We start from the raw sequence: 18,666 nt of genomic DNA, 5'->3' as shown, positions 1-18,666 counted from the left end.
GTAGCTTCAGAAAAACACTGGCGTAATTTGTTTGAAGAAAGGTTTTAAAAGCACAGAAAAGCTCTTAAATAGGATTTATTTTTGTATTCTAAATGTATTAAAATGAATGAAAATGGTTGATAGTTCCCTGCGTCATTTCATATTATCAGTTTCTGCAATATCGAGATAAATGACACGTGAACAATGAAAATAAACACTAGAATAATAACTCAGGCATTATCACTTTAATATCATCCATGAGTTTTTGTCTTTTTAATTAGGATTAGACATAAATTTCAGAAATAGCAGTTAGTCTGAAAATTACATTCAAAATGTGCAGTTCACAACGCGTGATGACATCACCCCTCCCTCGCCCTACCCATCACTCATTTCTTTTTTCCATACATCAACAATATTAGATCTTTTCACTTGTTATTGACACACAACTTCAAGCCATTACACTTAAACTATTATTGGTATTTTTCTTTGTTTGTACAACAGGGTTCAAGTTCTTGTTGAAGTAGTATGTACATATACTTTCTGAATTTGGTTAAAAACAAGACAAAGGCGGCGTTTGCCATGCGTACCTTCAGTTAACACTAACTGCAGTACTATTTCCAGTACCATCCTGTCAATTTGCTATCAAGCAGCTTTCCATCCAGGGGCAGAGCAGGAAACCGGAGATGAATATTTTTCGCTATTGATTTGAAACCGTGTAAGGCCTAAACGCCGATATAAGCATCTCACCTTTCTTTTTCCAGTAAGCCCGAGAGATACGAGCTCTCTGACTGTTTTTGAGAGGTCTTGCTTTTGAACTACACAACATATATCAGGTTCACATCTGGAAAACAACCTGTTTCTCCAGCATACTGTTACACAATTCGGCACAACACAGTCCATCTATTCCAAGGAAACAACACAGGTTTGACCTCAAGCATGTGAAAGTCCTGATATTTCATTAAAGGGAGGGCCATTGAATTAAACAGGAGTTTCTCTGTTGGATAACACAAAAGACACAAGTGTGATGAGCATGTCTGTTCTCCAGTAGCGTGACGTCCATGAAGCAAGAGGCACACGGCCTTTCCGGTAAACTTTAGGCAAGTGCAGATGGAGGGCAAACATGGGTGGATATGCAGAAAACACTCAGCGAAAAAAAGATTTTTCTCAGAGCCTTTCTCATTTCAAACAGGATTCCTGCCCTAATACTGATTATTAATCATTGTCCACTTTTAACCATCGACCTCGGTCAGTAGTCATTGTCAAATAATACTGTCTCCTAATACAGTGCACTTTCAGCTTATTCCACAGGAAAAAAATGAAGAAAACAAAAACTCTGAGTCAAAGATAGCCCAGATACAAGTCAGACACGCGTCTCAATGAATGAACCCCCCAAATCCGTTTTTTTACTTTTAAACATTTCACAGCAAAAAAAAAAAAAAAACTCAATCTGGTGAGACTTGAAAGTGTCTGCTTAGTCAATTTTCATTCTAGTCGTCAATACTGAATAATATGAAGTCCATTCCAGTTTCCAACTTTGGAAAATATTCAAATTTCCCTCCCCTCAAAAAAAAAAAAAAAAAAAAAAAGAGTGCATAAAGGAAACTAATGACCATCCATAATTGTCCATTCAAAAAAGTTCATCCAGCTTATTCTAAGCCAAGGAATGACGATCCAAATGCAAAAATGAGAATTTTTTGTATATCCTCAAAATAAAAAAAACAAACATTAAGTGCATAAATAACCTTCCTGTATTCATTTTCTTTGCTTATATCCAGTCATAAGTCACAGTAAATCCACTCATGTTTGTTTATATACACTTTTAGGCTTGGTCCACAGCAGTGGTGCGTGTTTGTGCGATGGATATGAGATGTTAAACTTCTGGCATTGTGTTCTCTGGATTGATTCTCAGGTGGTGTCACTTAGAGATGTTCTACCTCCCAAAAATATTCTCATACTCCAGAAGGATAAGTTCTACAATCTGGTTTTGATAGACCATATGAACCGCCATATTGCCCGTCTCAATCTCCGGCCTCAGCAGGGTTGGGCCGAACACGATCGCCACGCTCTGGGTCGTCATCCTGTTCACCTCGCCGTGATCTATCACTCTGAAAAACACAGAGAGAGTCTGAGAGTCTTCCCTTGCTTTCCTTCAAATTGTAACAATCGTCAACAGAAAAGCTTCATTTTTTGCCACTAAAGAGCTTCTATTTGTCATGAAAGGTGAATTTGTAGCAGGTAAATGCATTTTTGTTTTGCCATCGATTTCACTCTGAAAAAATGTTTGGGTATTGTGCTTAAATTACATAAATACAAATGCCTTTTCCCTGCAACAGCAAAATGTCAGACCGTATTTTTTTTCTGGAGCGCTATGCCTCCGTCCTCCATTTTGAATTACAGTAGACTGAGAGCCATTTAAATGCAAATGGAGCAAAGGCAAATGTCATTGTGCGTGTTTGATATAGCAATTACGATTGAGACTCACCGCCGGTCTCAAATTACATTCAGAATTACACAGTAAGGCACATCATACAACAACATGGCGAAAATGATTCACTCTATATGTACAGAGAAAATGGAGTTTTCTTTGTTTATTTTCCACTTTATTTTAACTTTGAGTTGATTTAAAGAAGCCTGAAGTAAGTATACTAAAGGTGTGAAGGTGATGTCCCAACTCCCAACAAAAAACATCTTCTGAATTTGCCTTAAAAAACAGATGAAATTTTCCTCTGTTGAACACAAAAGAAGATACTTTAAAAAATGTAAGCACCCAGACAGGTGACGTTGACTTCCATAGTATTTTTGTTCCTACTATGGAAGTCACTGGGTGCCATCAACTGTCTGGATAACGACATTCTTCAAAATATCTTCTTTTTTGTTTACCAGAGGAAAGAAACTCATACAGGTTTGGAAGAAATTTAAACAAAACTTTCATTTTGGGGTGAACTATCACTTTCACATAAGACACGTCTAAATATAGTGTTGCTATTTTAGATTTTCAAGAGATTATGGAAATATAGAGGGAGCGAGGGACACTTTGCTCTCCTTCACAAAGCTAAGAGTAAAATTAAAGTTGAAACTTGAAATATACAGTAGAAAAGAACTGACTTCACTAGACCAAACGAGACAACTCCCCAAAGAAAGCCCAGAGTGATTAAAGATTTATGTGACTCTCACCTGCCACTGAGGAAGCAGCTTTATAGCTCATGGTTATTTTAAGGTTTGAAATGGATGTGATAACAGAGGTGGAGTTAACAATTTATAGTTATAAAAAGTGCTTTGATAAATCTAAATCGACAAGAAAGATAAAAGAGCAGTTTTAGTAATGGATTAAAGACTGAATTGCCTCCTGAAGCACAGACATGATGCCTAAAAAGACCAGTACACTACTGGTCAATTTTTTTGTTCGTTTTTTTTTGTTTTTTGAAGGGAATAAATTAATACTTTTATTCAGCAAAGATGCATCAAATTGATCAAAAGTGACAGTAAAGACATTTAGCATGTTACAAAAGTGTTTATTTCTAGAGAAGACGTTGTATTCATTAAAGTATTCTGAAAAAATACTAAGTACATGAGATGAGATCATGTGACACTGAAGGCCGCAGTAATGACTGCAGAAAATTTGCTATCACAGGATTAAATAACACACACACACACACACACACACATATATATATATATATTTTTTGATAAAATAAATAAATAAATACAGCCTTAGTGTCTCTACAACAACATATCGTACCAACTTTTGAATGGTAATTCAATTATGTACTCAGGTATTTTTTCCAGTAATTTATTGCAGACATAAATAATGAATTGATCAGATATTCAGGCAGTTGTTATTGATTTTTTAATTTTTTAATTTATCAATCAATATTGGATATTTACTTGTAACTGCACATATCCTCTATTTTTACATTTAGGTTATATTTGCCAATATGTAAAACTGAATCTTTAAAAACATAATAATTTCATAAAACCGTTAAATGTCATCTTTATCAAATCTCAAAATAAACAATTTTTCATCCTAAATTCACTTTAAAACGTTTGATTTTAGTATTTAGCGTTTTATTTAATTAGGCAAAATAATATATCCATTTATTATCAGCCATTATTGCTGCATTATTGCATTATTGTATATCCATTATTGCTGCCATATCAGCAAATGTAATATCAGTGCATTCCTAGTAAACAAAGTAAGAAAACATTTTTAAATATCAATCAGTCTGTTCCTATCTACATGGGTAGATCTATGTATGCAAGAAAGAGGACATCACTTCGTGCTAATACTCGACACTAGATGACGGATACTAAAAGAGCATCAGCAACATAACAGTTGCGTTCTCCACATCTGCCGTTTCCTGTGAAGCTCCCAAGGTTGATGTCACAGTCAAGAGCTGTTTACACAGGCTGTTAACTAATTGAATTACATTCCTGCTGCATCACAATCGCAGACCTGGATTAACCACAGGACATCACGCTTTCCTCCATACAGCCTTCATGTTCTCTCTCTGTCATTGTCTTCTGCTCTCTCTGTGGCTCGTGCATCACACACACACCCCACTGCCAATGGCCATGCATCAGTACTAGGATGTGGTGTAGACCCTCCCTCCAGTCTCTTCCTGTCCCACTCTCCTGCTCCACATGTCTCTCTCTCTCTCTCTCATAATGATGTAGCTGGCTAGTCTCCAGGTCTGTCCCAGTAATGGATACAGTGAGATAACTCGATATAGGCCTGCTGTGCAGAGCACGGACCACACCCTCCTCACCTCCAACAATCACACACACCAGCATGGCCCCAAATCAATAATGAATGATGATGGCTTGCTTGGAAAGGAAGGCTTATTAACTCAAAATGACAAATCAATCCTTGCAATAAATGGCCCAGTGTATAATACACAAAAGTTCCAGTAAAAACAATGTCAGGAGCAGCTCCTTACCTTTTTAGGTGTTCAAATAACACTTTCATTGTTTCCTGATTGGGTTTTGGCAACTGTTTGATCAAGTCTTTTATGGATTGGACTCGCTGCTTGTAATCTGAGTTTTCTGGAAAACAAGCAACATGAAAAAAAGAAAGAAAAAGAAAACAGGATTAGGATACTGTTGAGAATCAGATGATCTGGGAACTGGGAAAACTATTTCCCAAGTCAAATTGCTCCCTCTTGTGGTTGATGATTTATTAGTCTTCTGAGTGTATAATAATAAATGCAGTTCCTTTATTAATAGAGCATCTAAAGAACCATTTTTACACTAATGTTCAAAGGTTTGGGATCAGTAAGATATACTTCCATAGTATATGTATATATATATATATATATATATATATATATATATTAGGGGTGTAACGGTACATGTATTCGTATTGAACCGTTTCGGTTCGAGGCTTCCGGTTCGGTACGCATACAAACCGAACGGTTGCTTGGATAATTTTTCCTGCCGGCAAAATTCGTGCTGACGCGGCCAACACAATGTTGCGCAACATCAAATGGCAAGCGTAATGAAAGCAGAACGAAACTGCGCTAGCAGCTACTCGTTATGTGCTTCACGGATCGTTTATCAGTTCGGACCAGCAACATCTGTGCAGCGCGAGCCGATCTCGATCAAGCAACACTGTTAACACACACCGCGCTAAGAGATCCGGTAAAGAAAACATTTGAATTCGCCACTGAGGTAATAACATCGCTGCGAGATCTAGTCAGTGAGAAGCATTCACATTTCTCCGTTATTTACCGTAGATCTCTATTAGATCAAACAGCGCTGTCATGGAAACCAGGAGAAACATTGTGCCGTGAATGAACTAGTAATACTTTCGTCCACAGACCAGCAACATTCACCATGGATTTAATATAGTAACACTAACTGGAACCAGTTTGGCTGGAATGGTGAAATGCTTTCAAGTACTTCACACATCTTTTTCCAGCACTTCAAAATTCAAATATTATATAAATAAATATATATTTAAATGTTATTTTTAATGCACTCTCAGAAAAAAAGGTACAAAAGCTGTCACTGGGGCTGTACCTTTTCAAAAGGTACACTTTTGTACCCAAAGGCTGCATATTGGTACCTTAGTGGTACATATTAGCACCTAAAATGGACATATTACCACCTGAAAAGGACATATTAGCTCATGAAATTGACATATTAGCACCTAAAATGTACATATTAGTACCTCAAATGTACATATTACCACCTAAAATGGACATATTAGCTCATGAAATTGACATATTACCTCCTGAAATGGACATATTAGCACCTAAAATGTACATATTAACACTTAAATGTACATATTGACACTTAAAATGTACATATTAACACCCAAAATGTACATATTAACACCTAAATGTACTTATTAGCTCATGAAATGGACAAAAGTTTACCTTTTGAAAAGGTACAGCCCCAGTGACAACTTTTGTACCTTTTTTGTGTGTGATGACCAAAACATTTTTTGTTCATCCTTCAAAGATGACCCCCATTTATAAACCTGAAAGTTTCAAGATCTAGGAAAACTCACACTTATTTAAAAATATTTTTTTCTTTAAACAAATAGGAAATTTCTCTGGCATTTCTTTCTTTTTGCTGTATCGAAAACGTACCGAACCGTGACTTTAAAACCGAGGTACGTACCGAACCGTGATTTTTGTGTACCGTTACACCCCTAATATATATATATATATATAAAGAAAATGATACTTTTGTTCAGCAAGGACGAATTAAATTGGTCAAAAGTATAAGGGTTTCCACAAAAATATTACGCAGCAACTGTTTTCAACTTTGATATTGAAACTTTGATATTGAAATGTAGCAGCAATTTAGTATATTAGAATGATTTCTGAATGATCATGTGACACTGAAGACTAGAGTAATGATGCTGACAATTCAGCTTTGCCATCAAAAGGAAAAAAATACATTTTTAAATATATTTTTTTTAAATATATATATATATATATTTTTTTTTACAATTTTTCACTGTATTTGTGATCAATGCAGCGTCGGTGAATATAAAACACTTCCCAACCCCAAACTTTAGAACAGTATTGTACTTGAATAGAAGCAAAAATATTTAATCTTCATTCTATTTAGGTTAAAAATTTGAGTTTAATCCCAGGATTTCAGATCTCATGTAAAGTTATAAAAGTTCAAGGAAAACCAAGACAAAAACAAAATTAATAATTTCTGAGCTTCTCAAACTTTTCCAGCTCATATGAAACCTAAATACAACAGTTTGTGAAATCAATAAAACAAGTACTTGTCTTAAATAAAAAAAATTCTCCGGAACAGAGAAATGAAAGAACTCACTGATGGCTTCGACAAAGTCATTAAAGGATGTGTAGGTGAACAGAGGCTCTGGAAGCTCCCGGAAAAACATCTTCAGAGCACCTGTAGTCACGTGGATATCCTCCCATTTACTGTCTTCCAGATTCACCTTTTCATCTGCAGACACATAAACACACTCTTTATGTCAAATAGAAACTGGATAAAGAATGAGTCAATTTCTGTCTGAATGTTGGTTGTTAGCTTTCAGTGTAGGAACCATTTGTTTTAGTATTTATATGCTATCAGAATTGATTATTTTAAATTAGCTTTAATTTAGTTATTTTGAGTCTTCATTTTAATTTTAATAATATAGTTTTTGCCATTTTTTATTATTATTTCTGTCCTTTTACATTTATTTTTTTATTTCAGTTTAGTCATTTTAGTACTTGTTTTATTTTAGTTAGACGCTAAGGCAACATTTCAAATGATCTAATATTTATATTTCATTTCAGCTTCATTTCAAATGACTGGAAATTATTCTTAAAATACATTTTATTTTAGTTTTAGCTAACAATAACAATGATTTGTGAGAACTGTCAGCAAGATTGTATCATTTGACAAACAAACAAAAAAAAAAACAATTCCCTACCATGATTGACAGCAAAGCGCAATTTCTGTATGACGGCCAGATTCCCACTGACTCTGTACAAGCCATCAACATTTAAGCCTGAGAAAGACATACAAAGAAATGAGACAGGAAGTGGATGTTGTCTGAGAATGACAACTCAAAGAGTGTTTTATTATCAATGAAACACACAAATAAGTACCTGTACTCTCCACATGCTCAATGCACATCTTGACAAAATTAGGCACAGAAGTGCCTTCTCTCTGACACAAGGCAGTCAAACTGCAGCCAAACACTTGATCTGAGAACAGACAGGAGGGTTACCAGAGGTGTCTTCTAACAGAACCACTTCCTCTTTATGTATTCATTCACAAATGCTAAAAAAGTCGAGTTAGCTGCTTTAAATCAGGGTATGTTACCTTTTATGTAGCCCTTGTCTCTGACAGCCTGTAAGGTTGGTCTCCGTGTGAGAAACTTCTTCAGCTTCACTCTGGTCTTCTTCTGTTCAGACGACTCCGTGCTGGGGTTCTTTACTACTGGACAAAAACACACAGGACTCAACACAAACCCTATTGTGATTTATTTGACAAATGTATGTCCTCTGTACCTCTGTTTTTCTTTGAGTCTCTGGGGTCTTTCTCTTTGTCGTGTTTCTCAGTTCCAGGAGACTCAGGCATGTCCTCTTCAATGGCTTCATCAGACTCCCACGCCTACAACACAGGCATCATTGTTAAAATGTGACTTTGAATAGTTTATTTCCTATTTTTGCACTGTGTTGTGTGGGTATTTCACTCACATGTGTGTTGATGGTTTCAGAAAGCGCTCTGAACCAGTCATTAATAACACTGTCAATCTCAGACTGAATCAGCAGCTCTGTGCCCACTCGTGTCTTCAGCTGCGGGGGTCACAGTTCATATCAGGTCAGTGGGATCATATTAGGGAAAGGCATGTGTCAGGACAGATTCAGTTACAGTAAGAAATATTGGTCATGGTCACACTTTAGATTAGGTTCCAATTCTCACTATTAAAGGAGTAGTTCACTTTTAAAAAAAACTTTTGCTGATGATTTCCTCACCCCCATGTCATTCAAGATGTCCATGTCATTCTTTCTTCATTCGAAAATAATTAAGATTTTTGATGAAAACATTCCAGGATTTTTCTCCATATAATGCACTTTACTGGTAACCAAATGGTTCAAGGTCCAAAAGACAGTTTCAGTGCAAACTGTTCAAAGGGCTTTAAACGATTCCAGACGATGAATAACGGTCTTATCAAGCGAAATGATCTGTAATTTAAAAAAATATATAACAAAGTTTAAGTTTTATAAGCCCAAACGCTCGTCTTGCTCTGTTCTGTGATGCGCGTTCATAACTCTCCTGTTCAAACTTGTTCATCAAAATGAACGAATCTTTTTTCGAGTCAATTTGGTTCATTCAACGAACGAAATTAACGAATTGACTCGAAAAAAGATTTGTTCACTTTGATGAACGAGTTTGAACATCATTTGATGAACGAGTTTGTGACGAGTTCGAGTCACAAATGTGCGTCACAGAACAGAGCAAGGCGGGCATATGTGCTTATAAAACTTAAACTTTGTTATTATTATATTTTTAAAATCGTTTAAAGCCCTTTGAAAAGTTTGCAGTTTGCACTGAAACTGTCTTTTGGACCTTGAACCATTTGGTTACCAGTAAAGTGCATTATATGGAGAAAAATCCTGGAATGTTTTCATCAAAAACCTTCATTTCTTTTCGACTGAAGAAAGAAAGACATGGACATCTTGGATGACATGGTGGTGAATAAATTATCAGCAAAAGTTTTTTTATAAGTGAACTCCTTTAACTATGACTTATGCTTTAATAAACTCCTAATTACTGCTTATTAATAGTTAGTAAGGTATTTGTTAAGTTTAGATATTGGGCCGGATTAAGAGATATACTCGTGAAGAATAAGGCATTGATATGTGCTTTATAATTACTAATAAACACCCAATATCCACATATGCATGCTAATAATAAGCAACTAGAATTGCACCCTACACCAAAGTGTTACTGAAATATTACAGTTATTTTAGGAAAACTAAAATTACAAATGTATAGTTGTTATGTTGCTTGGCAATCATAAACATGCTCCAATTATTCTAATGCAACTGTATTACAGTAGGCTACCTGATGTAATGTATTTGGATTTTCATTACTAATAACTCGCATAAGATCTAAGAAATACTAAATAACTAATAAAATGAGAAATAAATAAGCTATTTGTTTACCACTGTAGTCTTACTGTATTGCTGTAATAATAAATGTATTATTAAAGTAATAAGCCAGTAATGGTTAAATTACTGTAATACAGTAATTTGACCAGGGTTAAGAGTTCTAGGCAATGTAAAAACAACCTGAACAAGTGATAAAATCACTGTAACCAACAATATCTCATGGCATATTGCTTTATCTTCTACTAATTCATCAGTAAATTGAGGGTAAAATCAGCTGACTCTCACCTCAATTACATGTTTCTTGCTGGACTTTTCTTTGGATGCCCACTCGACCGAACCTCCTCGGAGGTCCACGGTGAATTCGGGTTTGGACTGGTTGCCTCCAAACTGTAATAACAAAGGTAAATTCAACAGTTCATTTTAAATCCAGGGCACTCTTCATTAATTAATCATCATCTGAGAGTTATTTAGGATCGTCTTTAGTCCAGTGCTGTTAAACGTGAGCTATATTGTAGTTCCTGTTGAAAAGCGAGTTACGGAGCACGCTACATTTTAAGTGTCAATTAGTTATGGGTGCCAGGGAATCTCCACTAATAGGTTAGACTTGAATATTAAATTCACAATGCACACACTTCACTGTTTTATAATTCATGACCCAGGTTTGCAAAGAACATTCTCATATTTTGCTTTACGCAATGCTAAGCTCCACTTTGTATGTTGTGATAATACATTCAAATAGCATCAAATAAATGGGTCTGATTATGCAGAAATGCATGCCAGCAAACATAAGGTTCCATAGTGCATCCAAATTTTCATTTAATAACTCAAATCAGTTTTAAATTCAGCCTCTCTTGCAGGAGGAACCGACTGCAAGAAGTTCAAGCACAAAGCGGGGAGCGATAAGTGAGGCACACAGGCAGAAAGTAGAACGTGCACAAATAAAATGGGAGACGAGCTGCCCTGCTCAGCTGATCTCAGAACAGCTCTGCCTCACATACCTTAAATTAAATTAGAATTATATACTGAAATTAAATTATATCAAATACCATACATTTCTATCTTATTTGAAACCAATACAAATTGCAGTCAACTTTAATCTGAGCAAAACTGTTCCTAGACCAGCATAGAGGGCACATTAATTCAGTTCAGAGAGGCTGACACATACAGGAGGAGCCCGGCCGCGTCTACAGTGCGTATAGGACACAGCGGGCCGGGGCTTAATCGAACGCTTCCAGTTACTTAGCAATGAAAGGAGGAGTTCAGGAAAGGAACCATTGCGGCAGTACGACTTTGAAGAGACAGAGAAGAGATGAAACAAAGGATAAGAACATAAAGAGAGTGATGATGCATGAAAACATACTCACAACACACATGGGAGATATAAACCAAGGAGAGAGGTACAAATTGCAAAGTGATCTAATATTCATAGTAAATCTGAATACTACTTTATTACGTAAAAGCATCCAGGCGTTGAGTGCTGAATGCACCCCGCATAAATTCAGGCAAATTCGCGGCAGACTATAGAGGAGCCTGCCAGTATTCAAAGCATGTCGACTGAAATTACACTGTCAACTGTTATTAAAGACTACCCAGGTCAAATACACTGATCTACCAATCTATTTAAGAGGAAAATTGCACATTTGTCCCAGAGCAATGGGCCATTGAAACCTGGTATGAATGCATACCCAGCTGGTGGCGCTGCCCTGACCCTTTGCAAAGAGTAAAGAGGATCCCTGCAGGACAGTCCAGGTGGAGGCCCAATTCTTCCTGTAGGACAATAAAACAATAAAGCATATGTATTACTATTCTAAAGATCAAATGAGAAACTAGAAAAGGGAATAATATGTTTTCTAAGTGCTCATATTATGCTATTTTAAAGGCTCTTAATTTTGTTTTGAAGGTTTATTGTCTCCAACAATAGGTTTACATGCATCCAAGGTCAAAAAAATAAATAAATTCTCATAATATATATCGCAGTATCACCTCTTTTCTCACAGTGTCTGAGACAGTTTGATCAAGCATCAACTCCCTTCTTTTACTCTACTCTGATTGGTCAGACTGTTCAGAAAACAGAGCATGTCGGAAACAAAACGTCCATATTTGAATTTCAGCTCTGAAAGCTTCATCGGCACTTGAATACATACAAAGTGATAAGAACAGTAATGATGGCGTCGGCTTTACCGTATCATGGCCTCATTCTTAGAAAAAGCAAGTAAAGTGGATTTGCCTTCTTGACATGTTGACAACACGAAAAAAACTTGTCCAGTTTCAGCTACAGCTATAGTGTTTGAGGGCGAATTTAAAACTCGTTTCGGCAGTTCAGAATTGAATCTTTTAGGAGACAATAACTTTATTTGTTGTTTACTGTGATCTTTGCAGACGTTTTATATTCACAAACAGCTGTATTACAGTACATACTGCATTACAGGTAATATTTTAAGAAAAAAAAAAACAATTAACCACTTGAATGACCATTTTTCAATTTAGCACAATTCATTATTTATAGCATCAACCAATATTTGGCCAAGAAATAACCAAGAAAAAATAAATAAATACGGCATAATGCATAAATATAACTTTTTTAGTATATTTATTTCCCCATACTTATAAAAGATAAATTACCTGACTTTCTTGCCATGTTCAGTGATCTTGGTGACATTGAGAACACCACACTTTTCTGAGGGCTACAGAGAGGAGAAAAATGAATAAAATGTAAAGAAAAGAAAAGAAACAAATCAAAGGGAAACCGATTTAACAAAAACTAAATAAATACATAAAATAAGAATACTGTATTATTATAATGATTAGAACATTTATATATATAGTATAAATTATTATTATTAGCAGTGGTATTTAAATTAAGCAATTTAAATTGCATTGTTAATTCTGATGACAACATGCATTTAAAAGAGAACTGAATGTTACTAGAGAAAAGATTCACAGGTTATGGGTTATACTAACAGTAGAGGGGTGTTTTGGTGAAGTGGGGCAGGAGTCTGATTCAGGAGAGTTGTGTTTGGCATTTACAGACTCCTGTAAGTCATAAAGCAGAAAAACGTGCAGTGTTAAACAGGGTTAGCAAATTAATGTAAAAAAAGAGGTTAGATCCATTCTGAAAAAAGGGCTGGTGTTTACATGACAGATAATGGTAAGAATCACAGTAATCTCAAATTATTTTGTAAGAACCTGGACAAGATGTTGTTGACATGTTAGTAATAAAAGAAGTTAGCATAAAGGCAGCAGATGCAAGTATTCACGAAACAAGCACATCCAGATAAATCATGTACAAACAAATCATAAAGAGCACATTGTGAGCGGGTTTTGATTAACCCAACTGATTGATTTCCTTGATTTGCATTAAGGCACTTCAATTTGGGAAGTGAAGAAATCAAGAAGTCTGTAATCACATCTGATTGGTTGCAGCATAATGAAGTGACTAACTTCTCTGTACAGTGACAGACCGAAGCCCCTGGTGAGGCGGTTCACACTGAACCATCTGTTTTTGAATGGCAGCTGGAATGAAAACCATTGTGTGACACAAGAGCAACATAACGTCAGGCTTGTTTCATTTAGCATCTTTATAGAACCGACATAATTGAGTGACAAAATAAAATACAAAACATGTGCAATGAGGTTAAGAACTCGCGCTCTCCTTTAGGAAATATATTTGGTACGTGTTAATCTTCACTGGCATCTGTGTGAGGGAAAAAATGCCTCCTAATTGGCTTTTGGGCTACATGCTGGTTTTCATAGTAAAAGAGGTCCTGAGAGTTACATAAACAGAGTCAGTGTTTCCCACAGGATTTTGGGAAACTGTGGTGCGTGGACATCGGTCTTCTTAATGAGTGGGAAGCAGAAGCACCGACATCTATTTGTGGCGGTCATTGTTGATATTGTGGTGGGCCGCCACAGATAAATCGATGTATGGGAAACATTAGGAGTCAATAATAACAATATACACCCCAAAAGTCATAACCCAGGGCAATGGACATCAAAGCAGTTATGTTTCTTTCATTATATACACACACTCAACCGTTTTATTGAGTAATATTAAATAAATACTAAGAACAGCTATCAATATTATGAAGCACAACCATTTTCAGCTGTGATCGTAATAAGAAATGTTTCTTAAGCACTAAATCAGTATTACAATGATTTCTGCATGATCATGTTCATGTGACACCGAGTAATGATGCTGAAAATTCAGCTTTGCCATAACAGGAATAAATTACGTTTTAAAATATTTTCAAACAAAAAACAGTTATTTTACATTTAAATCATATTTAACAATGTTTTAATGTATTTTTGAGCAAATAAATGCAGACTAGAGTAATAATCTAAAAAACGCCAAACTTTTGAGTGAGAGTGTATGCATTTATGCATATACGTATTACACAAGAGAGAATTGTATTGTGAAGACAAGTATAATTGTTTGTGTCCAACAACATAGACGTGTACCTTATCAGTGACGTCCAGAACATATGTGCTATGTCTCCACTTGGTCAGCACAATGGGCTCCTGCTGCTTCCTTTCCAAACTGTGACTCTTAGGAGCTTCTTCAGAGATTGGGGGAGAGAGATTATACTGGGAACAGACAGGAAGGAAAAGAGAGATAAAAAGTGTTAAAACCAAAGATTAAAGCCAAGGATGACTGGAAATGGGGGGAGGAGGAAAGACTGAGTACAGGAAGTGAATTTCTTATGCAATTCCACTATGCACATTTCATAAATATAGTAGGATTTTCTGCATCTATTGCAGAAACTAATGAAAAAGGTTGGTTAATTTATGAAATAAGTCTAGACAGTGATAAAAAAAAACACAGAAAAGAATAGAGAACAGCCGCTGTCGTACCTCTCCCCTCACAGTCCACAGTACCATGTGCGCTCAGATCCCCTCTTCCGAAAATAAGCCCAACCAACACGCAAAGCCCCCCAGAGCACAGCATGTGTGTATGGAATGAGTGTAAGAGTATGTGTAATGAAAGAAGAAAGTGTGCTCCGATAAACAGTGCCTCCGAGGCGCTAGAGACACTGATCTCGACTAACTCGATTAGGGAATCAGGGTTACTTTTAGATTTTCCAGGTAAACCCTTCAACTTTCCTAGAGCTAAAGCAGGCAATGAACACCACATTATTTAAAGACAGGAGAAAGACTGTTTGGGTGTACCTGTGAAAAAGTAGAACTTACTTTTGGTAACTCCCATTCTGAACGGGATCCATCGGCACTGTAGTAATATGGCCGTCCTTGTTCATCCACGTGCTTAATCCACTACCAAACGAAGAAAATTATCTGTTACACTATGAATCATTTATAACAAAAAAAGTGTTAATTGATGTGAGATTTTGGTGTGTAAGTAGCTCTTTCCAGCACCTTTTCATTGTTGTATTCAGACACATAGAGTGTGTGGCCATGTTCATCCAGTTCCTCAGACCAGCCTCTAGGGGGTGACCCGTACTGACTGTCTGACTGACTGGAGTGTGTACTGGGACAGTTCTCCTCAGAGGACAAATGCTAGAGACAAGTGGGACAGAATGAGAAATCAAAAATGGCAAAAAGACAAAATGAATCATAAAAAAAGATAAAAGCATTCATTTAAATACCTTCGACCCCATAGCATGGTGCTAACAACACTTTTTATTTGCATGAAAAAAAATGAATAAAAATGTTTTCTTTAAAAGCAACGTAAGTCACTTTGAATAAAAAGAGTATAATGTTTGAATAGTAATAAATAGCATTATTATTAACAGTAAAAATACATTATTAATATTGAAAAATAATGTTTTACTATTTTACTATTATACAACACAATAATAATAAGTTATAATTATTTTTATTTATAAAATAATAATACAATTTAAAAAACGATATAGTAGGTCTGTAACCTATAATATTTTAACTGATAACAAAACATACCATGCCCCACTATTACAGCCAAATTTAAGTTTCCACCACTAGATGGCAATGAGAAGAGTGAAACTTACATCGAAACTCAAACAAGGTTGTCCTAAATGAGCTCGGGAAACGGGTTAAACTATTTACTCTCCTAAACACAGACATGCATGTTAGCTCTTACAGTATCCAGAACAACTTAACTAACGTTACTTTTTGATCATTTTAAATAATAATCCATTGTAATAGAAATATCAGCTGAGAATGAGATACTCCACTCTGGAGTTCTGTTCTGTTCTGTCTGAAGCTAGGTCAACTGCCTGTTGAAGCTTAAATATATGAACAGCATTTTTCAAAGGCTTAAATATAGACTGAAGACCTACTTCAACTTTGGCCTAGTTCAAACTTTCACACGCAGAAGCATGTGGGCTCACAGTCACACTCATATTAGCAGAGAGACATCCAAGATATCAAAACATATTTATGGATTTTTCAGTGTACATTTTTCCAGTTGTTTGTTACCTCCATGTCTCCAGTGTTGGACGTGTCCCCGCGACTGACCCCGTTGTCTCGTGAGCGGGGTGGTTTCCAGGTCCTCTCTTGAGTCGTGCGGTTGAAGTAGAAGCTTCTTCCACTCGAATCTTTGTGCGTTTCCCAGTCGCCCAGGATGTGCAGAGGGGAGGAAGCGGGAATAGGTGGGAGAGATGACTGAGAGATCTTCAACTCCTGGAGATTTGTGTACACGGGGGATTCGGGACGACCCTGTCCGATGGGAGATATACCCTACGGACAAAAACAGAGAAAAAGCAGCAAGTTAGAGGAAAATTATCCTTTTTCAAAAGACAAAAGAAACGTCTCTCCAGTTCTGCATGAACATCAACATTATGTTTAGCAGCTTGAATGCAAATGTCTCAAATGGCAGCTAGTAAAACTGTGATTGATTCTGCCAGCCAGTGAAGAAATTCTGAGAGAGATCCAAGATTCACAGAGGGCTCAGAGAAACATCTGCCAATTATTTTATTGAAGCTTTCATGGGTGACAACTGGCTGAATATCCACACTGTTCATTTAAAACAACTTGTTTTAAATGCAAATAAAGCATGGGGAGAATTCAATAAAGTTGAAAATCAAGCATGGAAATATTTGCATATGATTTACCAAGAAAGAGACAGAGAGTTAAAAGCAGTTTCAAAAGATCCCAGAATGATCATCTGTAATTCATTTTTTAAATGACTTAGATTTATCAATCAGCCCCGGCAAACACATAATTAATATATTTTGTTAAATAAATAAATAATAAACAAGTTGCTTTGTAAAAAAAAGTTTCAGAATTGAATCAATTGTAATAATGAAACTAAAACAGTCCAATGGTTCAGTAGAAATGACTGCTTGGTTGGTACACATAAAAGTATAGAAGTCAGTCAATTAAGAAGTCAGCCACTCTTTCGATTGCTTGATAGAGTTATTTTAGAAAGTGTCTCTTCCTTATTATTATAAAAGAGACGACGTCTTGGACTCCTCGCTGCTGAAGGCGCTGTTATTTTGGTGCAACCCACTGTGAGCTTCATCATAATAATAACCACACAATACAAACCACAGGAAAATTGAGCAACTGAAAACTCACATATACAGGAAGAACAGAAATAGAAGCCAGCTCACCTGAGTAACAGAAACTACTGTTCCCAGAACAGCAACAAAGTCACCAGTGACTACTTGACTTGAAAACCTACAGTAATACTGCAACTAGTGTTGGCAAGTTAGAGGGTATATACTCATACTGTATCTGTGAATGCATTCGCTACAACTGGGTAACATGGCGAAGACCAAATCCAACAAAGCAATGACCGATTGCTAACCTTTGAAAAAATCTGACACGATTCCTGTTTTTATGGAAAGGCCAGTTGGCAAATACCTCAAATAGTCAGGGAATTTGAAAGAGAGGGAAAGAAGCCTGTTGGCTAATCCATCCTGCCATGCATGGAAACATATGGGACTTCCTGTCATACTGAAATAATAAGGTTTATCGTGATAATAGACTCAAAGCTGCTCTAACATTTTCCAGTGTCCTGTGTGACTGCGTGGCGTTCGGCAAAACATTACAAAAGACAATCCCAACATTACATTCATCTAAATGCTTTTTGACTGGCAGTCAAATATTCATTTATTTGTATTATGGCCACTAAACCACACTGTGCTAGCTCTCTTTCAAGCGCACATAATAAAAATAATATCAACTCAAATTGATATTTTATATGCATATATATATATATTTATTTGATAGTGGCTGTTGTTTATTCGTGTTCGTGACCAGCTGACTTGCATGACTCTTTAATTAAAATTGACATAAAAAAAAGAATAGTTAAAACTTTTAATGTTAGAATAATAACAAAAAAGCCAAGAAAATAATCTTCGCCAATTTTTAAACAAGATTATTTGAATCTACTTTTAAACACACGTGAATAAATAAATAAACTGCATTACAATATTAAATTAACATAAGTTAAGATTTTTACATTATAAAAATTCAGTTCAGTTCAGTTTCAGTTTATTGTCCCCTAAGGGAAACTTATCTTGCAGCGAGGTAAACATACAGGTCACACAACAGGTAAAACCCACATACACATACCCATAAACAACACAGACTGCTAATTAAAAAACTATTTACTATTCCACCTCTACGTCATAGAATTATGCAAGTTTAGCAA

General features: G+C 36.0%; 1 protein-coding gene across 9 annotated transcripts in view; it reads right to left on the bottom strand.

The window, feature by feature from the left end:
• Nucleotides 1-209: 209 nt before the first annotated feature.
• Nucleotides 210-18,666, bottom strand: part of arhgap12b (Rho GTPase activating protein 12b) — a 51,044-nt gene continuing 32,587 nt past the window's right edge. For 2 of the 9 annotated variants that reach the window (XM_089122162.1, XM_089122155.1), the window contains 18 exons: nt 16,485-16,745; nt 15,444-15,584; nt 15,261-15,341; nt 14,532-14,657; nt 13,515-13,586; nt 13,035-13,106; nt 12,696-12,757; nt 11,759-11,840; nt 11,239-11,361; nt 10,359-10,460; nt 8,655-8,753; nt 8,466-8,568; nt 8,278-8,394; nt 8,061-8,159; nt 7,883-7,960; nt 7,276-7,410; nt 4,917-5,022; nt 210-2,084 (listed from right to left, as the gene is read on the bottom strand). In XM_089122162.1, the coding sequence (XP_088978288.1) occupies nt 1,910-2,084; nt 4,917-5,022; nt 7,276-7,410; nt 7,883-7,960; nt 8,061-8,159; nt 8,278-8,394; nt 8,466-8,568; nt 8,655-8,753; nt 10,359-10,460; nt 11,239-11,361; nt 11,759-11,840; nt 12,696-12,757; nt 13,035-13,106; nt 13,515-13,586; nt 14,532-14,657; nt 15,261-15,341; nt 15,444-15,584; nt 16,485-16,745 (2,034 nt within the window). In that variant the 3' untranslated portion in view covers nt 210-1,909. The remainder of the gene's footprint in view (nt 2,085-4,916; nt 5,023-7,275; nt 7,411-7,882; nt 7,961-8,060; nt 8,160-8,277; nt 8,395-8,465; nt 8,569-8,654; nt 8,754-10,358; nt 10,461-11,238; nt 11,362-11,758; nt 11,841-12,695; nt 12,758-13,034; nt 13,107-13,514; nt 13,587-14,531; nt 14,658-15,260; nt 15,342-15,443; nt 15,585-16,484; nt 16,746-18,666) is intronic. The other 7 variants (XM_089122156.1, XM_089122158.1, XM_089122157.1 and 4 more) reach the window with 7 other exon arrangements.

The sequence above is a fragment of the Pimephales promelas genome, chromosome 17 (assembly GCF_988280905.1).
Source record: "Pimephales promelas chromosome 17, fPimPro1.hap1.1, whole genome shotgun sequence".
NCBI classification, from domain to species: Eukaryota; Metazoa; Chordata; class Actinopteri; order Cypriniformes; family Leuciscidae; genus Pimephales; species Pimephales promelas.
The sequence above is the reverse complement of the archived record's forward strand: the minus strand, read 5'-3'. Positions and strand labels throughout refer to the sequence as shown.